General features: G+C 36.9%; 1 protein-coding gene across 27 annotated transcripts in view; it reads left to right on the top strand.

The window, feature by feature from the left end:
- The window catches only part of KMT2C (lysine methyltransferase 2C), a 288,674-nt gene that overhangs the window by 140,813 nt on the left and 122,278 nt on the right, over window positions 1–25,583 (top strand). For all 27 annotated transcript variants that reach the window (XR_007150131.1, XR_007150130.1, XM_047848684.1 and 24 more), the window contains 2 exons: window positions 17,088–17,250; window positions 24,393–24,564. Coding sequence is in view for 25 of the 27 variants with exons in the window: in XM_047848684.1 (XP_047704640.1) it covers window positions 17,088–17,250; window positions 24,393–24,564 (335 nt within the window). In the remaining 2 variants the exon portion in view is untranslated. The remainder of the gene's footprint in view (window positions 1–17,087; window positions 17,251–24,392; window positions 24,565–25,583) is intronic.

Below are 25,583 nucleotides of genomic sequence, written 5' to 3'. Positions count from 1 at the left end.
TTGTGTGTGTGAGAGAGAGAGCAGGGGAGGGGCAGAGAGACAGAGAGGGAGAAACAGAATCCAAAGCAGGCTCCAGGCTCTGAGCTGTCAGCACAGAGCCCGATGCGGGGCTTGAATCCACGGACTGTGAGACCATGACCTAAGCCGAAGTCGGCTGCTTCACCAACTGAGCCACCCAGGCACCCCAGCAAAAATAGTTTTAAAAGAAAAAAATAGTTTTATGAGAAATACCAATAATCATTTTAAAAATGAGATGATTTCTGGTGGTTTTCTTAGGCTCTTGGTGTGTCAGTAGACGTTTGAGTACTGCTCAGTTATTTATCCTGGGGGTTGATGCTGAATTTGTTTGAAATGATAGAAGATTTAGGTTTTATGAATTGTCTGCATAAAACAATTACAGAGAAAAGATTTTCAAAGAAGTTGAGAAAGCACTACGTCAGTACAACCTGAAGTGGAATCTGCCAAGATGTGTTACAATTCACAGTGGTTAAAAAGTATGGAACGGGAAAAGGGTTTAGTTGGACAAACTTACCAACTTGTTAAAACTTAATAGTGTTTAAAACCTGCACATATTCATTATATTTATTCATCAGCAGGTACTTTGCATTTAATATGTTGTGGTTTATTAAAATAATAGTGTTAATGGTGAGTTTCATTTGCTCTTGTGGATGTCAACATCTGAATTCTAGGAATTTTTGTTAGAAATAGATGCTGAAAATACGGAAGTGCCCCACCATGCAGCAGCTTGATGACTCAGCAATGGTAAAGTTTTATTGCAAATTTTTGAATTTAGGATTGAGATTTTTTTCTGAGTAAGAAGATTTGCCTGTGGTCAAATACTTAATAGATTTGGAAGTTAACTTCTGCTGCAGAATTGAATAGTATTTCCTGATGAGTTCAACCTAAAATTATAAGGCAAAGCACAGCTTTTATGTGAAACTGAAATTGTGGTAAAGTCATTTATACAACAGTTAGTGTTGTTTGAATCAGAAGTAATGTCAAGCTACTTTATACACTTTTTCATGCCATCATAATGTAAAATAACCAGAAACATCTCTATTCGCATATAATTTTGGTACAGAAATATTTTTCCAAACTCAAACTACAGTTCAGTAGCAGTTTTTGGACCTCAAGGTAAGCACAAAGAAAATATTCAAATTTTAAAATCCATTTAACTAGGTAATTAAGAAGCTTCAGCCTCTCCTTTTTATTGAAAGTGATTATTCTGCAGTATAATGGCATGTTAAAAGCAAAGACCAAGAGACTTTAATAAAATTTTATAAATGCTTTTTAAATAAATGCCTTTCAAAGACGAATATGCTGAGATACAAATTATATGCTTCTGTGTCGATACCAGTATTTGACAGCACCTCTGTGTGAAAAGACTTTTTCCAAAGATGGATACATAGGGGCACCTGGGTGGCTCAGTCGGTTTAGCGTCCAACTCTTGGTTTTGGCTCAGGTCATGATCTTGTGGTTTGTGCATTTGAGCCCCGCATCAGGCTCTGTGCTGACAGTGAGGAGCCTGCTTGGGATTCTCTATTTCTCTTTCTCTCTCCACCCCTTCCCTGCTTGCATGCTCTCTCTCTTTCTCAAAAAAACTTAAGAAAAAGATGGATTTGTAAAATTTCATTGTGTATCATAAACATTTTACTGTCAGTTTTGAGGATAGGGAAGAGTAGCTTTGAACTCCAGTAAAGTGAAACGTTATCCTCCCTCCAACTTTTATTCTTGGGGCCCCTGGGTGGCTCAGTTGGTTGAGCATCCAACTTTGGCTCAGGTCATGATCTCAAGGTACATGAGTTCAAGCCCCTCATCGGGCTCTGTGCTGACAGCTTAGAGCTTGGAGCCTTCTTCAGTTCTGTGTCTGCCTCTCTCTCTGCCCCACCTCTGAAAAAACAAATAAACATTAAAAAAAATTTTAAACAAAATGAAAGAATCAAATTCCATTCTTTCCATGAGTAGCCTGTACCTCCCCCCGCCAATCATACTCCATTGTTACCACAGTTGAATAATAATAATAGTTATAAAAATTTTATGAAAGTTTGTATTCTCTCTTGGTAGATAAGTCCTTGATAATATCCTTGTCCTTGATATATTATCCTTGACAATATCTTAAGTCCACATAATATCCTTGATTTTGCTTCTTATTCCGCAAAGATGTCCCTAAAGTACTTGTTTTCTTGTGCTTTTCAGAAAAAGTTTGCTGCCATATTTTAATAACAAAATTCACATTTGTTATTGTAACCCTGATTTCCTTAGAAAAGTCTAAGTATTGGGAAGGAGTCAAGCTTGCTATGGTGGGTATATGTTTTTTAAATGTTGTCATTGGCCATAAATATCCTCAATTGTTTTCCTTGGAGTGGTAGGCTCACTGTATCCATTCTTGAAGGAATATTTTTCAAATAATCAAGCCTCAGTGATCATTGTTTGTCAGTTTTCTTTGCCGGTAAAAATTGCGTGTCATGAAAAAAGCAGGTATTTCAGTTTACCAATCAAATGACCACAGAAGTGCCTTTTCCTCCGGAAAGCCTTCATACTTTGGTGCAGCAGAATGACTTAATGCTTTATTTCCCATTTTCTCACACAAATATTTAAAGGATGTGTATTTATGGATTGAAATTTTGAAATTTAATAATTTTACTGCTTCATTAGTGACAGTTCTTTTTTTAAACTTTTTTTAATGTTTATTTGAGAGAGAGAGTGAGAGAGAGAGCTTGCGTGCGAGCACGTGTGTTTGCATGCAGGGGGAGGGCAGGGAGAGAGAGGGAGAGAGAGAATCCCAAGCAGGCTCCACGCTGCCAGCACAGAGCCCAGTGTGGGCTCAACCTCACAAACTGTGAGATCATGACCTGAACAGAAATCAAGAGTTGGACGCTTAATCGACCGAGCCACCCAGGCGCCCCTTTATTAGTGATATTCTTAAATGAAACCAACATTATTTATTTTTAGTGCAATTGTAGAGCTAGTTGGGAATGTAATGACTGCTAGTACAGTTTGGTGCCACTGCCTTGGTTACTTATCCCCCCATTGCTTTTGTGCCACATGCAAATATCAACAGAATGAAAATGCTAACTTATGTCTTATTATGAACATAGCGTTGGCCTCATGGGTCCCTTGAAAATCAGGAATGTATTCACCTCAGAGGTCTGTAGATCACACTTTGAGAACTCCCCCTTAGAAAAATATTTGCACATATATGTCAGGATACATGTTTGAGAATGTATAGGATAGTACTAAAAAACTTTAATGATAGCTGCAAACTGGAAGCAGTGTAAATTTATTGGTAATTAGGTTGTGATGTGTGTATCCAATGAAAATGCATGAACTACAGGTACAGAAATCAAGTGTACATCCCACAAAGGTACGCTGGGTTGAAGCTAAGTCACAAAAAAAGTCCCATAGTATGCTTACATTTAAATGCAGTTCAAAACAAACATACCTAAATTATACTGTGTAGAGAAATTATGTAGCTAATTAAGATATCTGAAGGAAAGCAAGAGATTAATTACTACAAAACTCATAATAGTGCTTACCTACAGGGACAGGTTTGGAATAATCCTATAAATGGTTTTACCCGCAGGATTCCTAATGTTACCCCATGTGTTGATACACAGATGCTCTCTTAATAATCCCTTACATTGGGGCTCCTGGGTGGCTCAGTCGGTTAAGTGTCCCAACTTTGGCTCAGGTCATGATCTCATAGTCTGTGAGTTGGAGCCCTGTGTCAGGCTCAGTACTGATTGCTTGAAGTCTGGAGCCTGCTTCAATTCTCTGTCTCCCCCCCTCTCTCTGCCCTTCCCCTGCTTGTGCGCGCACATGCACCCTCCTTCTCTCTCTTTCTCTGTCTCAAAAATAAAGTTAAAAATACATATAAAGATAATTCCTTACATTATAAAAATACACTTCTCTCTGTGTGTGGTGATGTTTCATAATAAAAGAAGCAAAGAGAATAGAAGCACGTCTCCTAACTTAATGTGTAAACTTAATGTGATTTTTTGAGATTTAAGTTTCAGTAGGAAAAATAAAAATAAAAACAGCTGTAAACATCCTTAAAGTAAAGAAAAACAAAGGGGTAGCAGCCCTTACAGATGTTAAAAACATACTGGAAAGCTACAATTACAACCGTGGCATTAGATTCATAAATAGATTGCTAGAAGAGGATGGAAAGTCCAGATGTAGACCAAATACATAATAAAAAGTTACTTTATGGTAAAGATGTCATTTTAAATCATTATCAGTCCATTTTCTCCGTTGTTCAAATTGGGTAATCTCTGCGTTCCGTTGTTAAGCCCTTTCAGTTCTTTATTTGTGCTCATACGTGTATTTTTCACTTCTAGAGTTATTTGTTCTTCATGATGTCTCCTACTTCTTGGCCAAGACTTTGTTTCTTTGTTGAAACTTCGTCTTTTTTTTAATTTGCATCCAGCTTGTTCATAATTTTTTGGTGAGGCAGTTTTATAACATATACTTTGAAGTATTTGGGAAGTACCTGTAACGTACATGTCGTCACATATATGTTCACGTTTACTGATGGCCTTTTCTCATTCCTGTTGAAATGGTTTCTATTATGGTATGACAAGTTATTTTTCGATTAAGCCCTTTATGTGTATAGTATTCTATTATGAAACTCTGTATAATATTTAATACTCCGCCCCCTTTTATCTGAAGCAGGTTTTGGCCAAAACTGTGCTTTGGGGGTAAATAACAAAAGGCGCAACACTGCTTTGTTACTCCCAGGTGTGTGGGAAGTTCCTCCAGTGAGGGGAGGGGCCTCTAGTAACTACTGCACAAGGGAGAGAGTTTATAGACCCTCCTCTATGCTTTGCTGATATCACCCTGGCCTAGAAGTTTCTTGCTTTTCAGTTGGTCCCCACTGACACTCCCGTGGGAGTGGAGGGTGGGCTTGTTAGCCGTGGGCAGTGCTTTAAGTTCCAGTTCTCCAGTGGGTGTCCCCTGCCACCACCCCAGTGGGAAGGGATAGGGTTAGGGACACCTCGTTTTCACTGTGTGGGTGTTCAGCTCCAGGTTCCCTGCCTTCTCTCCGCTCATACGATGGAAGGAGGAGGCCTTGTTCCTGTCCAGTGGGTATGAATGTCCTGGTTCTCAATCCAGCCTTCTCTGATGCTGCCCTGTCTGATGGGGGGAGGGGGTGTCTGGGTTCTCGTTAGCTTTTGCTGATGGATGTAGGATTTGGGTTCCTTTTGGCTCAAAGAGGTTGGTCATCATCTAACAGTCTTACTGCTGCTTTCCCACTCTTTTGGGTAGAGACAGCAGGTATTTCTTGGTTCTTTCTGTTGTGTATCTGTTAGTGTTTCTGGTTCTTGGCTTCTTTAGCACCTCCTCTTCTGTATACGAATCAGAAAGTAAACCTAGGGAAGTTATACTTTTTCATTCTTCGGTGCCTGAGGCCCTGTATGTTATTGAGCATGCTTCCAGTAGCCGCTTTAAGGTCTTAATGCATCTTGGCATTTTCTGTTTGAATATTCTTTTTTTCTTCATCATGGGTCCCATTTTCTTGTTTTTGGCTTTTCACATGTGCAGGAATTTTATTGTAGGTTGCACATTTTAGGTGATGGGTTACCAATACTGGATTCTCTTATCTTGTTCTGTTCAGTGGCAAGGTGTGTTCTGGGAGACTTTTATTATGGCTGCACTTACACTTCAGACTAGATCATGTCAGCCTTTGGCGTCAGAAATCTCTGCTGAGTTCTTTTTGCAGTTCAGGTGGTGCTTTCCCTGAGCTGCTCAGAGTCTCTCTGTGAAGGTACATTTTAGGGGTACAAGAAAAGTGTAGGAGTTTATTCTGATCTGGGTGCTCCCTCCTTTCAAGGGTTTCCCTCAGTTTCCATTCTCTCTAGCATTGAGGACGTCCTCTGTCTTCTTGCCTCAGTAAGACTGCAGCTTTCTGTTTGAGGTCTGGTCCCACTCTCCCCCTTTCTGTGCTCGTGAGGAAATACCCTTAGCTAAAAATATGTTTAAACACAAATCTTAGCCAGTGATGCGTTTCATCCAGGCATCAAATGTCCTTCCATTCCATCTTGCTTTTAGTTGTTCATAAGTGACTGCCAGTATACTTAATTGAGATTTTACAAGTTTTATTTTTAAGAAAGTTAACTCTGATACTAGTCTGTCTGTGATTCATTACCCAATAAATTTGGAGGTTCTTTTTCTGTGTGAGAGTCATTCTTTTAAGGTATATTTTACATACGACAAGTTGAATATGTTTTGAGAGGTATATACAGTCATATATGTAACTATCATCAGAATCAAGATATAGACTATTTCCTTCATCCCAAAATGTTCTCTTATGACCCTTTGTGTTCTGTCCCTCCTATCATTCTAGCTCCAGCACTGACTGATTTGCTCCTCTTCCTTAGTTTTGCCTTTCCCAGATTAATATATGAAGGGAATCATATAGTATGGAATATTTCCTGTCTGGCTTTTGTCCTTAACACAGTGGTTTTGAGATTCATCCATTCACCAGCTGAAAGATTTCTTACTCAGTATGGCTATTATTTATAAAGCTGCTATGAACATTTATGCAATATGATGTATCTTTTTGGTTTCTTGTGGAAATAATTAGAACTGAAATTGCTGATTTCTTGGAAAGTATGTTTAACTTTGGAAGATAGTTTGACAGTTTCTTCAAAAGTATTTGCCTACTTTTCTAATACTACCAGTAAGATGTGAGAGAATTCCATTTGCTCTCCATTTTTCTGGGACTGGTTATTGTCAGTGTTTTCTAACTTTCAGCCATTCCGGTTGGTGTTTAATAATATTTCATTGTGGGCTTGATTTTTGTATTTCCTGATGAGAAGTGAAATTGAACATCTTTTTTTTTTTTTTTAGTGTTTTCATTTATTATTATTTTTTATTATTTAATTTTATTTTTTTAATTTACATCCAAGTTAGCATATAGTGCAACAATGACTTCAAGAGTAGATTCCTTAATGCCCCTTACCCATTTATCCCATCCCGCTTCCCACAACCCGTCCAGTAACCCTCTGTTTGTCCTCCATATTTAAGAGTCTCTTATGTTTTGTCCCCCTCCCTGTTTTTATATTATTTTTGCTTCCCTTCCCTTAGGTTCATCTGTTCTGTGTCTTAAAGTCCTCATATGAGTGAAGTCATATGATATTTACCTTTCTCTGACTGAGTAATTTTGCTTAGCATAATACCCTCTAGTTCCATCCTTGTAGTTGCAAATGGCAAGATTTCATTCCTTTTGATTGCCGAGTAATACTCTGTTGTATATATATATACCACATCATCTTTATTCGTTCATCCATCAATTGACATTTGGGCTCTTTCCATACTTTGGCTATTGTCGATAGTGCTGCTATAAACATTGGGCGCCTATGTCCCTTCGAAACAGCATACCTGTATCCCTTGGATAAATACCTAGTAGTGCAATTGCTGGGTCGTAGGGTAGTTCTATTTTTAATTTCTTGAGGAACCTCCATACTGTTTTCCAGAGTGGCTGCACCAGTTTGCATTCCCACCAGCAGTGCCAAAGAGATCGTCTTTCTCCGCATCCTCGCCAACATCTGTTGTTGCCTGAGTTGTTAATGTTAGCCATTCTGACAAGTGTGAGGTGGTATCTCATTGTGGTTTTGATTTGTATTTCCCTGATGATGAGTGATATTGAGCATTTTTTTCATGTGTCAGGTGGCTATCTGGATGTCTTTTGGAGAAGTGTCTATTCATGTCCTTTGCCCATTTCTTCACTGGGTTATTTGTTTTTTGGGTGCTGAGTTTGATAAGTTCTTTATAGATTTTGGGCACTAACCCTTTATCTGATATGTCCTTTGCAAATACCTTCTCCCATTCTGTCGGTTGCCTTTTAGTTTTGCTTGAAATTGAACATCCTTATGTACTTACTTGCCATTTTATATCTTCTGGGAAGTGTCTGCTCAAATCTTTTGCATGCATCCCTTTTTCCAATTGATTGTTGAGTTAAAAGAGTTCTTTGTATATTCTTCATAGAAATCATTTGTTAGAGATGTATTCTGTGAATATTTTTGCCTCATTTGCGACATGTTTTCTCAAGAGCAGAGGGTTTAATTTTGATGAAGTTTGTCATTTGTCAGTTTGTAAATGTTTTCTTTCATGGATTATGCCTGGTATGCTTTATATAAAAATATTATTTCATATTCCAAAGATACCTTAAGGTTATTCATTCATCTTAAATTACGTGTGTGATATAAGGTGCAAGGTTCTTTGTTTTCCATGTGGGTATTCAGTTGTCCTGGCGACATATTCTAAAAGACTGTCATTCCTCTGAATTATCTTGATTCCTGGTCAAAAATAAACTGCACATAGGAAAGATATTTTTCAAAATCATGCATTCATATTGATATGTTTCAGTTTAATTCAGTAGGTTTTTATAACGTATCTTAAAACATTTTTTTAAGCTCATTTATTTTGAGAGAGAGCATGAGTGTACAAGTGGGAGAGTGTACAAGTGGGAGAAGTGTACAAGAGGGGAAGAGAGAGAGAATCCCAAGCAGGCTCTGCACCGCCAGTGCAAAGCCTGATGCAGGGCTCAAACCTGCAAACTGTGAGATCATAATCTGAGGCCAAGTCAGATACTCATTCAACTGAGCTATCCAGGCACCCTTAAAAAATGTTTATTCCATTATCTAGTCTATAATTGTATCTTCTTTCAAATTTAGTTAATTTTTTCTCTAACTGAAAAAATTACTGAAAGAAAAAGGAAAATTATTGTTTATTTTGTGTAGCAATTTAAAAGAAATCCAAAGGGGGTGCCTGGCTGGCCCAGTCGAAGCAACGGGTGACTCTTGATCTTGGGGTTGTGGGTTTGAGCCCCAGTGTGAGCCCCACATTCGGTGTAGAGATTACTAAAAATAAATAATATAAAAGAAATTCAAATAAACATCTAAAGCTAGTAGATCAGTAATGAAATTTAATATTTTCATTGCTTTTTGCCATCATCTTTTGACCCTATTTGCTGTGATGATGTAAATACTGTTGAGACATCATTCAGCTGCTACAAGCATTTTAGTTTATGTCAATATTTTTACTGATGCTACTTCTGTGATAATGTTTGCCAATGTGCATCCTTGGGGAGTAGCATGTTGTCAGTGGGCAGTAGTGAAAGTCTCCTCTGTCACTTCTCCGTGAGACAGGTGGAAAACAGTTTGGTTTCCAAAGTCAGGTACAAGAGTTTCATTCATCCAGAATCTGGTTCACCTGTATTCACTCTGTGTGGATATATTTAATTTTTATAAATATAACTTCTGTTTGGATACCCTCATTCTATCGGGTAGTTTTAAATGTGGGCTAAATCTACTAATCAACATCAAAGCTTTGAACCAAAGAGCATGCAAATATATCTGTTCTTATGTTCCTAAAGGACATGATTTAAATGCATCCAGTTAACATTAATCATACTATGTTTGTGTTTACTTATACTCGTAAAAGCTTTTAAATTCTTTTTGAAGTTTTTAACTCTTCTAGAATATACCGTGTTATCTTACTAACTCTAATAATCATGTTAAACTTACGTTGAAATTAAAATGTTTCACATATCCTAATTTTCAATCAGTCTTATTGTTACAGCATGATTGATAATGTACTGCTCACTTTGGGATCTTAGTAATAACCAAATAATAGACGGTTTATGTGGTAGATATAGGCATCCTTTTCCTTCCCCCTTTTCCTGTTTGTTGTTGTTATTGTTGTTGTTGTTGTTGTTGTTTTTGGAGGGGGCATGCTAAGGACAAATATGTTAGAATTAGATTTACAGTGCATCATTCATCCATAGGATTCTCTTAGCCGATACCTTAATATACTATGGGGTAGTAGAGAAGAATAAACTTTAATCCAGCTATCCATACCATCAGGTGGGGTACTAGTATATAGAATTTCATGTGAGAAATAAAAGGGCAAATATTTTCCCTTGACAATTTAGTCTTTGCCTAAAGTTCTTTTAATTTTCTCAAAATCTTTTTACTGAAGTATGATACATACACAGCAAAATGTACTTATTATAGGCATACATTTCTAAAAACACCCCTAAGATCAATTCCCGTAAACTGAGCTCAGTTCGAGAAACTAGTAATAACACCCCAGAAATTCCATTCATGCCTCCTTTTGGTCACTGCTTTCCACTCCCTAAAGGCAAGTATTAATATCACTAATAACGTTGTAAATTAGTCTTGCCTGTTTTTACATTTTATAAAACTGGACTCATACAATAAGTACTGTTTTCTTTTTTTACATATCATTATGTAAAACCAGCAACTAACCAAATTGTTGTAATTGTCATTCACTTTATTCTCATTGCTGGATAGGAGTATTCTGTTGTCGGAGTACTGAGTTTATGCATTTTACTCTTGGGCATTGGAGCTTTTTAATTTGAGAGTATTATGAATTGTGTTTTATGTACATTCCAGTGTATTTCTTTGGTAGTCGGTGAGGATTAATATTTTATGGAATTCAAATCCCAAAGTGACTACCTTCTTTCCTTATAACCTAAGTGAGAGTGAGGATGTAAGCGAGACAAAATATTCAGTGTGTTCCTGTAGTCACTTAATGGAATTTGCATTAATTATCCATATCGAACTAATTAGGAATTCCTCAGATTCAATTCCTCTTTCACTTCCTGGCTTTGTAAGGGTGGGCAAGGAATTTGACATCACTGAGCTTCATTTGTAAAACGATAGAATGGTATCCACCTAAAATGGTGGCTTGAATAAAGTATTTCTTATAAAGTGCTTGGCCTGGTTATGTTTCATTGGCCAGCTTTGTGTCTTCCCTAAATTATATGATTCTGTAACATGTCATTGTCTATTTTTAGCTTGTATTCATTTTTGTAACTTATAAGCTTTACTTCTATATATCCGGGATACCAGACATTTGTAATTCAAATTGCAGGTTATTTAAAAAAATTTTTTTTTGGTCACTTGATTTTTTTTTTCTGAGATAAGTATGGTTTTCACCATATAAACGTTTAAAAGTTTTATGTACTCAAAGTTATTCATGTTTTTGTTTATGGTTCTGTTGGAGATTATAGCTATCATGGGTATTTGTTTAGGGCTTCTGATTTATGTATGTTGCTATCAACTAGAGAATTTACTGTTTCCTTGACCCAACTGATGGAGGGCACGTTTGTGTACTCAGAATGTTTGGCTCGGAAGTGCTCATCTCAGGAGAGTCTATCTTTGGTTTTGCAGCTTCATTACTAGGTTTGGGTTTAAAATATTTACTCTTTGGTTTCATAGTTTTGAGTAAAGCCATTGTGTAATGTAAGTGTTCTATAAAAAATTTCTTAAAAATACGCTACTGATTTGGCAGAGACCTAACCCACAGGGCCTTGTGAGCTATTGCTGTATAACAAATCACCATAAATTTAATGGCTGGAAACGGCCCTTGTTTATGAGGTCATACTTGTGTAGGTCAGAGGCTTAGGCAGGCTCAACGGTGCTCTTTGCTTAGGGTCCTACAAGATGCCTACCATTCTGGGTGCTTATGCAGAGGCCCTGAGGAAGAATAGTCTTCTAAACTCATTTAGGTCCAGGTAGAATTCAGTTATGTGCAGTTGCAGGACTGAGGTCACCATTTCTTTATTGGCCATTTGGCCTGGGGTTGCCGTCAGCTCACAGCCGCCACTCCTGCACCTCGCATGTGGCTCCTTTTGTCTTCAAAGACAGCAGTGATGTAGCAAATCCTCACTGGCTTTGAGTTTCTCTGACTTTCCTTTCTGCCACCAGCTGGAGAAAACTCTGCTTTTAAAGGAATTGTGTAATTCGAATAGACTAATCTCTTCCTTGATTAATTCAGCATCAATTGATTAGCAGCCTTAATCACATCTGCAAAAATCCGTTTGCCATGTAAAATACTATAATCGCTGGCATGATATTTCATCATATTTTCTTTACCGGTCTCTGGATTAGGGTGAGACATCTTGGGGTGAGAGTGGGGAATGCAGGCTTTTTACGAGTGTGCCTAACACACGCCATATTGAGGAGTTTTGGACCTGATCCAGAGGTATCAGGGACCCCCTTAAAAAGACCATTGTGGACAGCAGTGAGGAAGATGGGTCAGAAGGGAAAGGTAGTGGCAGGAGAAAAATCTCATTCATAGCAATGTCCATTTTGTAATGTACAATTTTGATTTTGTAATGTTATTTAATTTCTTTCTTTCCTTCTCTCTCTCTCCCTCCTTTTCCTTTTCCTTTTCCTTTTCCTTTTCCTTTTCCTTTTCCTTTTCCTTTTCCTTTTCCTTTTCCCTTTTCCCTTTTCCCTTTTCCCTTTTCCCTTTTCCCTTTTCCCTTTCCCTTTCCCTTTCCCTTTCCCTTTCCCTTTCCCTTTCCCTTTCCTTTCCTTCCTTTCTTTTTTAGCAGATGTTTCAATCAGAAATGTATGTTTGATAGTGTACAAACCAGAATAATTAACTGGGCCAGAACAACAACAGATCACTAATTAAGATAGTCATTACTTTAAGCCCATTTATATGTAAAATGTTTTGATAGATTGATTTTTATTTCAGTCAGTTCTCTTTTAAGCATATTTTTCTAAAGCAAGCACTAATTCTTTTGGTAGAGACCTGAATCTCATTAATAACATCTTCCTAAACGCGATATTAGGGTGGGTTTAACTTCCTGAGATGTCTAATCGTATGCGTTATATGTTGATTCTTACTGGCTCCAGTTTTTAAATTTAGCTTCATTTATTTTTATTCTTTGGTCTCGAGTTTGCATTTTTCAAGCTGTATTTTTTTTCTTAACCAAATTTGCCACTTCTCAAAGATTTTGACATGTTTCTTATTCAATCATTTCAAAAATAATGTTATTTTCCTTTGATTTAAAATTTTCTGGTGGATAGATTTTGAGTTTATGTTGTGAATTCATAATTACTAATGTATTAGGGTTAGGACACACCTGCTTTTTTGAATACGACATAGGAAATATTTGATTTTTTGAATTTATAGACATTTTAATGAATTTAAAAGAATTCTATGTACATTTAAATATATATTCTCTAGTTTGGGATTATGGAGCTCTGTGTTTCTGTGTGTAAATTAGAATCAAACTTGATTGTTACTGAATTCTTTATCGTTATTTCATATCTGTGTATAGCTTTGTTTCTGAGAGCTATATTAAAGTCCAATTTATTCATATACATATTTCAGTTTTGCTTTTATATGTCAAGGAAATTCATATTAGGTATGTAAACTTTAATGACTGTTATTCTGTTGGAATTTTTAACATATGACTTATTTTAATGTGAACTTTATCTTTGCCCTTTGCTTTTTGGTTTGGATCCAGGTTTCTTTGCTGTAGCTCTTTCTTTTTGATAATATTTGTGCTTTTCCCTCCAGCTCTTTGTTTTTGAATTTTCTGTGTCACTGTGCTTCATACACACACATGTTCCTGTGTATGTCACTGTGCCACACACACACACACACATTCCTATACAAACATGTGTATACATATGTGTGAATATACGTACACACACGCGTACACATAAATAAAATTTATGTGTATATACAAAATATGTTTTGCATATTTTGAAAGTTGCTGTTTTTTAATTGGGAATTTAACCTGTTTACATTTATTATCCATGGACTTAAATGTTAACTTAGCACATATTAAAATTTTAGCTTCAAATTACTTTTTTATAGACCTTGGAAGATACTGCGTTTCTTTGTTTTTGCATTCAGTATTGCTAGTGAGAAGTAACGACTGATTTTCCTTTCTTTGTAGATGACCTGATTTTTCTTTTGTGAGGCTATTCGAATTTTTCCTTTATCTTTATCATCTTAAAATTTTGCCAGTATTTCTGAGTGTGACACATTTTAATCCAAAGTGGGTATTATCTATTTAGGAGGGCAATGTGACAGGTATTAAGAGACGGTGCTTTTGTAGTGATACAGACATCAGTGGAACAGAGATAAGGACTCGCTTAGCTCCCTCACCTGTTAAATGAAATTATGCCTAATAAATGTTAGCTCTTATTACTAGGTATTTTTATAAATTTTCTTTTAGAGTAATTTCTCTGATTATAATCCTATTTTCTTCTGGTACTCTTGCTAAAGAGACATTGGACTTTGTGGATCAGTTTCCCATGTCATTTTACCTGTTTTTCTTCCTTTCTGTCTTCATTCTTTACTCTGCATTCTGGGAGGACCCCAGCTGACTTATGAGAAGAAAAATTGGGTAAAGGTCGAAAAGTTTGATATATGGAAAACTTGATAATATTTGATGTTTCTTAGAGCACTCATCCCCATTGCCATAGTTGATACAGAGTAAATACTTGATAATTAATTGAACAAGCTTTGGAATATCCTCAAGTCTTATGTTACTGTTTCATAACTCATGTTTAACCTTAATCTCTGAAATTTTGTTGATTCTGTTCTGTTTTGTATTATAGATTTATTTTGAGAGAGCCTTTCTTATTTCAGTCTAGTGAAATAAAAGTTTTGGAAGCTTCTCAGACTTAACAGTTGGCAATGTGAACTCTAATTGAGAGTTTCTTCTTGGATGTGTTCTTGGACAATTGTCAAAAGATACTATAACACTTTTCTTTTTTTCTCTCCCTCTCCTCTTTTTCTTTTTTAATGATTGAAATGTAGAAAAAACAAAATGCTATTTAGGAGTTTTAAATATTGATTCAAATAAATTGTTCGGTTGATAAACCACTTAACAACCATTTATTCTTACCTCCCTCTCCCAAAATGTTAATTAGCTTTGTAATTGTTACTTAGTTTATAATTTGTTACACTTCTAATATGAATTGTACAAGAATGCTGATGTTAGAGAAGTTCCCTGTGGAAATTTATTCTTTCGTATTTTATACAATTTCACAAATGCTTTTTATTTGGTTTAGAAAGATCTATTCCAGCTTATATATAAAGTATACATTTTCTTTCAATGCCAAATGTCTTTCATTAGCTATGTAATTATAACAGATGGGCTTGAAGCGTTCACTTAAATGCAGTTAGTATTTTATTTCCCTTCCTTTATTCCCTGTTATCTTTATGTTATTGTAAATTAGTATGTTGGATACATTCCAGAGCTTCTCATAGTAGTTTAGCTAATGTCACGTAATATTTTCCATTGCAAATGTGATTAAGAGAACATGTTGATGTTTCTAAAATGATATAGACATTGGGAAAAGGATCAATTTAAATTATTTTGTTTCCTTATTATGCACTTAAATAAAAGTCATTATATTTTATTTGCCAAAATTATTTTTAGTGCAAAAGGCTCTGTACAACTTGCCATATGCTATAAAAATAACGGATTTTAGCAGTTTAGCTGAAATTATTTTGTTATGTTTATGAGTTAATATAAAAACTTTTTAATGATCAGTTGGACATATAAATGCACTTTCCTCCTTCCACATTTTCTTGGTCTTTCCAGTATGACACAAGGATACTCAGACTACTTAGATGTTACACATATTGTTAACTCTGGGTTCTGCTAATATACTAAACAGATACCCTGAAAGGTTATGACATAAAAGCAAGTTTAGAAAAAGCTGGTTGTTACACTTTATCAGTGAAGAGAATTAAGGCTTTATTTCTTCTTTTCAATGAAGTAACACCTCTAAGTATAAAAAGAGAACTGAAATGTGTATTAGTCTGTGGACTTGTGGACATGACATACAACTGAAATGCCACAAAGATAGGTAGTGTTTATGAGTTACTTAGAAGCTACAGACATCTGTTGACTGTGTTCAGAATGTGTAGAAGACTCATCATCAAGAGACATTGAACTTTGTTATATTGGCGCAATGCCATGGACTGATGGTTTTAAGGAAGAATTTGATGGCACCTTATATAAAATGCTTAAATTAATCATAATGTAAAACTGTGGTGTTCTCTGATAGACTAGCAGAGTGTGGACTAGGTGTATCGGCATGTGAAGATCATCCTAGTAATGGTACCAACTTCCTCTGTTTCACGAGGCTCAGTTTTACCCCACGGTTCCCCATTCGGCTTCAGTTGTTTGTTGGGCTGTTCGTGAACCACACTTACCAATGAGATTACTAGCGGTGGAGTCCCATTTAGCACATGCGCATACGAGCACCTGGTGATTAGGACCTTTCTGTGGCCAGCAGCGTTCACAGTGCTACAGCTGCAGAGGTAGGGTAGTCTGGTGCCTCTGCTTAAGGATCCTGGACCGGGAGAAAGAGAAGACAAGTGAATGATTCTCATGCAGTGGCATGAATGCTAAAACAGAAGCCTATACGGGATAGATGGCTGGGCGTCTGCAGAAAGAGATTTTCCACTGTACGGTGCAAGCCACCCAGCAAAGACCCATAAAGAAAATGGTGCCCAGAATGATCTTAGGGGGAGGAAGGAGAGTTTACTAATCATTCTCAGGGAAGGCTGAATCGTTGCCGCGTTGTAGGTAGCTCGTACTGACCTCCTACGCTTTCAGTTGCCTTACACTTGCCCTGTGGTCCTTTTGGGGGGCTCACTTGCTTTGCTTTACCACCAGCAAGAGAGTAGAGGCAGGTAGAAATAGGGGAAGGAGATACTCACACGACTTTGTTTTTCTTTATATCTCCGTTCTTATTAAGACATTTGAAACTAATTGCTACAGTGAAGTGTGTAGATTTGTATGTGTACCTTTAACCCGCCGGTTGCCCCTCATTAACTTGTTCTCTGAGTGGTTCATTTCATGTTGATTTTTAGATAGGGTGAAAATAGTAAGAGGTTTTAAAAAAAATAGTAAGAGGTTTTGCCAACAGTATGGATTCCTTTTGTTAGCTTGTTGGTGGGATTCAGTGTTAAAATAACCCACAACTAGACACCTGCCTTTTCAATCATGCTAATTTAAAAAATTTTTAGTTGTTTTTGACAAAAATCAGTGGAAAAAGTGAAATCTCACTTTCTAAACTTGACTGGAAGGATGAATCTATATTATACCAAGCACACAACTAGTGTGTTAGATTTTATTATTTTTAACAGAGCTTTTACTTAGTATCATGGAGGTTTAAGTTGTTTTACTAGTAATGTACACAGACTTTTCTATACCTTCCTAGCCCCACATTTGAATGCTCCTTTGCTAGGTTTTTAAAAGAGATTTCTTTCCCCTTTGCCCCTTTCAGCGATGTGCATTTTGTAAGCACCTTGGAGCCACTATCAAATGCTGTGAAGACAAGTGCACCCAGATGTACCATTATCCTTGTGCCGCTGGAGCTGGTACCTTCCAGGACTTCAGGAACTTCTTCCTTCTGTGTCCAGAGCACATCGACCAAGCTCCTGAGAGATGTAAGTTTACTACAGATATACTTTTTAAACATTTATCAGTGTATTTACTTCAAATAATAAATGTTGTAAGTTCCCTAAATGTTACTCTGCTTGTGTTAAAAGTTATATAATCTTGATGATCTAAGGGATCTTTAGATCCTAGTGATCTTTGGGGGGGGGGGGGGGGGGGAATGGAATCTCTTACCACCAGTGTCACTGAAGTCCAAAAGGTATTTCCTCAAAATTTCAAAGACAGTTTACTTGTTTTAAATTCTTATTAAAAATTTTTTTTTTCTTTAAACCACTGTAGAAATACTGAGTATATACAGTATTTTATTATGTACTAGAAAGTAGGTCATTTAAAAAGTTAAACAGTATTCAGTGTCTTCTACACCAGAAAACCACTTAGAGAATTATAAGATGATTCACTCAGGTGTTATTTCAGGATGGACATGAGTAGAATCAGCAAACACTTTTGAAATTCTTGGTAGTTGTATAGCCCTGATAATCAGTAATAGAAATCTGTTAGTCCTTCTTGATTTCTCTACCTTGATTATCTGTAATCCTCAGTTTTGCCCTGTTTCCTTTCTTTTCCAAACAGTATTTTTATAATTATGTGAAAATGTTTAAATGTTTGAAATTTGTTTAACAGAAAATTATAACTCTTTCCTATCTTTATTGTTAAATCTTGCCTCTTTCTTAGTATATGGATTTCCAATGAGCATGTATGCTTTGGAATTTTTTCCTCTAGTAAATTCAATTTCCAGTCTCATTGTGAAATCCCTGTGATACTTTATTCTGTCTTTTTTATGTCACCTGTTAGTTACCTTATTGATAGCTTTTATCTATATCTTAGCAATACTGGTGAAAGCTATTTTATTAAATCTTTTCCAGCTCTCTGGAACATAAATGTAGCTACCTCAGGCTTGAACTTAAGTAGTCTCAAATACAGTTAGATTGCATAATCTCCATACCATAATTTCATCTTCAGCTAAGATGATTTTGTGTTTACGTGTATAACCATATCATCCCTAATCACTATACAGACATAAATTCTAGGTAGGGCAAACCGAAATGTCAGATTGTGTTTAGGTGAATAAGGGATTTAAAGTCTAAAATATGTTTGCGATTATATACTTAAGTCTGGGAGAAAAAGAGCATTCATCATAGCACCTGTCACAGGTGTTACTTATTCTAAGATCCCACAGAGTGAGGTGCTTCATGAAGCAGGTGCACCAGCTGCGAAGTCATCATCAGAGTTGGTTATATTCTGGGTGGTATAATAAAACAACTGTATGTGTCCTTAAGAATCTGGATTTTATTTATTGTTTTGTACTTAGGCATACTTTAGACCTCAGTAAACAACATACAAACTTTTCTGTGACCACATTCCTAACGTTAGACATTTTGTTGGTTAATGGCTCTGCTGCTTCCTCCTGCAGACTGTGTTCTAATAGGGCATACCTCACTTAATGTTAGAGCATAAATATCGTGTAAAGAAGTGTAAGGACTCAGGGGAGCTGAGCTGCTGTCACTTAGCGTGCGTGTACAATGAGAGGTCTGTGCTGGCACGCAGAGCTTAGAGATACACTGAAATTGTTGGCACTGTGCCTTGTTCCAAAATAGATTTGTGGAGACTCATAAAAATACATGAATAGTAGGATAAAATAAAACTAAAAATACGCAAGGAAATTTGGCCATGGGAAAATAAGGGTAGTATAAATATGATGGTAATAGTGACATTGGTATTTTGAGCAATAAATGCATGCTTCCTAGATCTAAGCCACCAACTCGGCTCCAGAGCTCTCCAGCCATCAACACAAAGAGGGGAATATGAACAGTGACCTGATTCATGGCAATGTCAAAAGAATTCACTTGATACTGAGACTATATGTACATTATACACTGCAGCGAAACAAATCCCACAGGGCAATTTCTTATAACAGCCCTCAAAATAAGCCAGTGGTATGAAACCAAAGCCCAACTGAGTAACTTCTATTCCTCAAGTATCTTAAACAGTGCAATCTGTATACACAGCTTTCTATCTGTCTTAATCCAAGGATATAGAGAACATTGCAGATAGAGTGTATTGTAGTAATTTACAAGATAGTCTTCATAAAATCTTTCATAAATATTTTTGTGGGGCTTAAACAGAGTGTTACTGTGAGGGTTAAATAACAATTAATGAAAACATGTAGCAGTTTACCTTGTATATATGAATTGCTTTACAAAATGGTAGTTATTCCAGCTCTTATCTAAGACCCAAGTTCTGCATATACATTGAATATAATACTTCATGCTACTGCCTAAATGTAGAGCAACATGCTTGATAGCTGAGTTAGGAGTTGGAGTGACGTCTTTTTATGGAAGCGGGGGGGAAGAGGACCTCATTAGAAAGAAATCCCAGCAAAGTGAGCATCTGTGAGCAAGGCCGAGATTTTTATCAGAAAACAGTTGTAGGGCGTTTTGTCATGGATAAATGCTGGTCACGGCCTCATCATCGTTCACATGACAATGCCAGTGTATATGAACCTTGTCTGGAAATTTTACACTAAATATCCATTTCAGAGCTGTAGCCAGATCTATTTCCTGAGTGGCATTTTGCTTCTGCAGGAATGCCAAATGGCAAGGAGCCAAACATGTAAGATCAGAGGAAAGAACCTTCCAGAAAGAGTGAACTACTGCACAGGTCTTGAGGGGTGGTGGGCCTGGCGCAGGATTGGGGAGTGGCAGCTAGTCCCTGTGCCTGGAACACAGCGTCTGCTAATGACTGTGGAGACAACAGCGGAGTGAGCACAGACCCCCTCACTTAGGCTTTGCGACAAGGGAAGGGTTTACTTCTTCTGTCTACACTGAGAAGATGTCGAAGGGTTCGAATGGGGGAATACGGTCTCTCTTCCTTCACTCCCCTCCCCCAGTGAATTTACCTTCATCGTTCAGCTTTAAATTATTTTACTTCATTTAAGCTTTTAACTCGAACCTCCCTTTCTTGGTTGTGTGTCTCTTGGTACCAAGTCTTGCTGCCTTTCTGTTACCTGAAATGCTGTCGGTTCCTGACCTTTCTTTTATTTACCTGCCTACTCTGTGGGCCAGCCTCTCTGGACAACATCCGTGATTGACATTTTCTTTCTAGTGATTCCATTTAGGCCACCGCAGTGTCCTGCCAGTAATGTGAACAGAGATGAAGGTGCCGGGACGTTGGCGGAGCTCACAGAGCTGTGCTGATGGACCCTTAGCTGGACGCTGCCTGGCAGCGGTTTGACTTGCTGTGGCTCTTCGCCAGGGCGTTGCTTCTGACGCAGGAGTGGTCGTCTCCCCTTCCAGCTTAACCGAGTGAAGCGGTCTGGGACAGGGTCTTCTCACGTAGGCCCAGTGTTCTCATCTTTTCCTCCGTCTCTTCTCTTGTCACCGCTGTCACTGGAAATGACCTTGTCCACAGCTCTGTTTCTCCTGCTCTCTTCTCGCTCCTCCTGCATCAGTTAGTCTCCTCGCTGTGTGCCTCTGCTGGCACTTTCCTTCTTCCCTTTGTACCTGCGCAGACATTCCTCCCCTTGGTTGTCCTTCCGGTGGGAGGAAATACCCATTAGTGAAGAGCTTGATCTCGGGAGCCACATTGACCTGGATTTAACTCCTGTTTTCTCTCAAGTTAGCTTTAGCTTTTAGTCTTTCACTCCATCCCTTCTGCTTTTTCAATTGCTTAAAGAAACATTTCACCTAGTTGTTTAATTACTGCTTCAAACTTAGTTTCCCTGTGGCTTGCGGACATATATGTATGTATATGTCTATATGCTTATTTCTCACATGACACTTAAGCTGTCCAGTAATAGCATCTTTTGCATGACTTCCAAAAGCCTCTTTTAGTATTTCTGTACTTGTCTTCTCCCTGAATGGGGAAATGGTTGAAGCCGACTTCATTTCTTGACGTAGTGCTTTTTTCTGTTATTATTTTTACATAACGCATGGTAAATGTTTTTAGACTGAGTGTATCATGTGGATGTGTTTCTTTGTCTCATTTATTACCAGTGATCCATACTAATCAAAACAGCATGATCGTGTTGTCATTAAGGAACTGCTGTCAACTGTCATAGTAATTTCTGCCGCAGCGATACACACGGTTATCTTAGTGTAGAATGGGCTTTGCTTAGTGTGGTGCACAGTGCTGTGCGCTAGAAATAGGACGTGAGCAACGTAAGTACTGTTTCTAGTATTCATGCTAAAAATGTTAAATTACAGTTCAGAAAAAAACACATTTAATCCAGTGTGTCCAAAATATTGATATTTTAACATGTGAGCAGTAAAAATTTTTGATATTTGACATTACTTCCTTCCTAGTAAGTCTTTGGAATCTGGGGTGCAGTTTAAACGCATAGCACATGTCACTTTGGACAATCACGTTTCCGTTGCTCAGTGGCCACATGTGACCAGTAGCTACCATGGCAAGTTAAGTGTCAAAATAGCAAACTCTGGAACGTTTCACAGAAGCATTTCACACAGTGTTCCCTGCATGTTTACAGTAGAAAGATGAACTGAGTAGTGTCTGATCATCAGAATGTAGTATTTGCTTCAATTTCTGTAAGTTTTGAGTAGGCATAGAAATAAAAGGTTAGTTTTTAAATGTACATAGCTTGAATGACTAAATATTGGCACTCTCTTTTAGTATTAAAAAAGATTGACCCTATTATGTCATTTCTATCAAAAATGAACTAATTTATGACATTTCCATTTTTAGATTAATGACTTATTTTAAATGCCGGTCAAAGAGTCATTTAAAAGTGATTTAAGACCTATTTAATAAAAGAGGATACAAAGTTGAAAAAGACAAGGTCCCTACCCTTTAAGTGTTCATAATATTGTGTTATAATCACTTGATTTTATAACAGTTTATTCTCAGCATTTGGGGAAAAGGTATACTCAACAACTAAATGGATATTTAGGTGTGGTAACATTAGATATTCAGGGCTATGTGAGCAGAGTTTTGAAGGCCTCTTTGGAAAGGGTTAGGGGCACAGTAAAGGGACAAAATTTCAAGCAGTGACAACGATGTATATGAGCACACGGGCACTGAACAGCATGTGTGTTAATGTGCATAGCAAGCTGCTTGTTGTCACCAGGAATAGTGCGTGGTCCTCGGATTTCACTGGAAAGGGAGGTAAGGGCTCCCCCCCCTCCTTTATGCTGGAAAATTTTTACTTTTTTTTCCTCTTAGGTGAAAAGGTGGGTATTGATAAAAATTTAAGCAGGGCATAACAATTAGATTCACAATTTTGAAAACTTACTCGCGATATGTAGATGATTAGCGAGAAGGTCAGATCCGTCAACGGGGATCCATTTAGAAGATACTGTAATTACCAAGGCAAAGTTGGCTGGACTGAACTATACACATTGAAGGAAGAAGGATATATAGGAAGTTTATTCAGTAGGAGTTGGTGTCTACTTGGATGTGTTGGGTCAGGAAAGAGGAATAGTGAGACTAAAGTTTCTGCCTTTACCCAGAATGATTGAGAAAAACAGGAGAGGTTTAGATTTTAAAAGTGTTTTATTTTAGAGATGTTAAGTTTTGAGTATTTTTAGAACATCTGGCTATTGAGGTCCAGTGAGACTTGAGAATAACATCTTATAATTTAGAAGGAAGTTTGGGGCTAGTGGTACAGATTTGGGAATCATGGGAATTGATCGCAAAGGGAAACCATGGAACAGGATGAAACCCTAAAATACTCCAGCATTTAGAGGGACCGTAGGGGTCCAGAAGCCAACGTGGGAGGTGAGATGGAGGCATGGGAAACCTGAGGGGAGTTCAGGAGAAAGTTGCTATCATAGAAGCCGAGAGAAGGGACTTTACTGTGGGAGTGGATAGTAATGTAAATGCTGCAAAGGATAAAAAGAGGTCTGAAAAGTAACTATTGGATTTCATTGATCATTGGTAGCCTCCTGAAGGTGGCGCCAGGTGCATGGCAGGTGTGCAGCTGCCAGGGCTCCAGCTGGAGGGCCAGGTACACTCCAGGACTTGGTTCTGGACTGCGAATGGTTTCTACCATTTTAAAAGGACTCTAAAGGAAAGAGCAAAAGTCTGTATATTAGAGATTCTATGGCTTATAAAACCAGTTTGTCAAGTAAAAGGAATAGATGATTACTCTGCTTCAAGATGCTTGACTGGCAAAAAAAACAAGGTGGAAAGGGCTTATAGCCAGAGAGGACTGACCAAACCTTCAAAAAGTAAAAGGGAGGGAAAAAAAACGTTCGTCTATACAATTTAAAAGTCTTCAGATCATCAGCTAATCAAACCATTTAGTATGTGTCACATGTAGACATACTTATATATATCATCAAATTAGTATGATTTTAGAACATGATTTTTCTTACTGTAATATGCATGAGTTTAACTGTGTACTTGGTAGGACAGTTCATCATTACATTTTTGTTTAAGATGGTAAAAGAGCTTAAAAAGTGTTATTTCTTTTAATCCATATCTGGGGATAGAGGATGTCCATGATTACCTAGATTTTAATACTTTCTTACAAACTGGCAATTAATATAGATGGATATAGAATTAGTATATGAATTTTTGTATTTGTGTACAAATACGTAGTTTCCATCTTTAATATTCTCCTTCATACGATGTTTTCTAGTATTAAAAAAACCAATATTTGATCTGAATAAAAATCAGTCTGTTTATGCTTAAAAGCACTTAATTTAGTTGATATTAACATTTCTTAATTGTCTCTTGACTTATCTTGTTAATTTTAAAATACATTTAACATCCAAATAAAATGGTTCTTTTTGCACTGCAAGGCATTTTCTCAGTTGATATTTTCCTGTTTGGTTCTTTTCAGCAAGCATATGTTGAGAATTTAGTAGGTGTCCAGCATCGTCATTGGTACCAGGGATATAAAATTAGATAAGAACTGCTCTGGTCTCAGGTAGATGTAGGCACAAATAAACTACGTCAAAACTATATGATTAAATTTAATGTAATTAATTTTAGACTAAATACATTAGTGTTTTTACTGAGACCTTATTCTGATTGGATATCAGTTCAATGTGGATAACGTCGAGTGTCTGAAAGGTTTACCATGCAAATTCCCTTCAAGTGATTTTTAAACTGTAAAGTCAGAAAAATATTAAACTCTTCTACAACAATTTCATTGTTTTACTGTTAATTATAGCAAAGGAAGATGCAAACTGTGCAGTGTGCGACAGCCCGGGAGACCTCTTAGATCAGTTCTTTTGTACTACTTGTGGTCAGCACTATCATGGAATGTGCCTGGATATAGCGGTTACTCCATTAAAACGTGCAGGTTGGCAATGTCCTGAGTGCAAAGTGTGCCAGAACTGCAAGTAAGTTTTAATTTCAACTCAAAGGTGTGTATTGAGTTTAAGAGAGACCCTATTATTAGGTGCTAAAGGTTTGTGTAATATGATAAAGGTTGTTCATACTGCAGCTATATTCATTCCCACTGACTTCATCATGTCTTTAAAAAATTACTAGATATTAACATTTATATTATTTTGAAACAAGTCTAAACAAAAACTAATTTTCATAATTTTAAATTCCTCTGGTTGCCTAAAAAACTCATTTAAATTTGCCAGACATTTTAAATGAATGATATTAACAATTTAAAAGAAGCATTAGAGAAACAAAGCCACTAATTTTGAGAGAGGCTGGGGTGGAGACTTAATAGGAAAATAAACTTCTAATTGCAGAAAGTTATATGAGAGCGAGTGAAAGAATCAGTGATGTGTTTCAATTTCCATCCTAGGAAGAACTATTTATACTAAGACTACTTAAAAAAAAAAAAAAGAAAGAAAGAAAAAAAGAAACCTGTATATATCTGAAGACAGTTACCTTCAGTAGACCCTGGTCACCATAATACTGAAGCACAGTTGCTGTATGGCATGTAAACATTTGGAATGGGATTATCTCTTCCTATTTGTTGTATTCCATCCTTTGGTTATTTCTGCAGTCTTTTTTGTGATTTTTTTTTTCCTCCTGCTACTAATTAGCATGATAATTTGGGGAAGTTATCTGCATCTATAGCAGTCTTCAAATTGTTTACAAGCCAAGGACTTTTGTAACAGGAGAAATTATGCCCACCACTGCCATGATCAGTCTGTTTTATTTCTAATTTAATTCGATAACAGTCAGCATCAATATCTTAAGTATGTGGAATGAATAGGACCATGTGCTTTTATATTTTGGTTAAAAATTAAAATATCAGCAAACATGTATTTGATACCTTGTTATCTGTGCCTAGTTTCTTGGGAAGGAATAAGAGAACTTGAAGAAAGATTGCTTTTCCTCGAAGATCTTTCCACATAGCTAAAGAGATAAAACATGCAATTTTATGTGTAGAATT

Source organism: Prionailurus viverrinus, chromosome A2, assembly GCF_022837055.1.
Source record: "Prionailurus viverrinus isolate Anna chromosome A2, UM_Priviv_1.0, whole genome shotgun sequence".
In the NCBI taxonomy this organism is placed as follows: Eukaryota; Metazoa; Chordata; class Mammalia; order Carnivora; family Felidae; genus Prionailurus; species Prionailurus viverrinus.
Note: the sequence above shows the minus strand (reverse complement) of the source record. Positions and strands in the feature narration are given on the sequence as shown.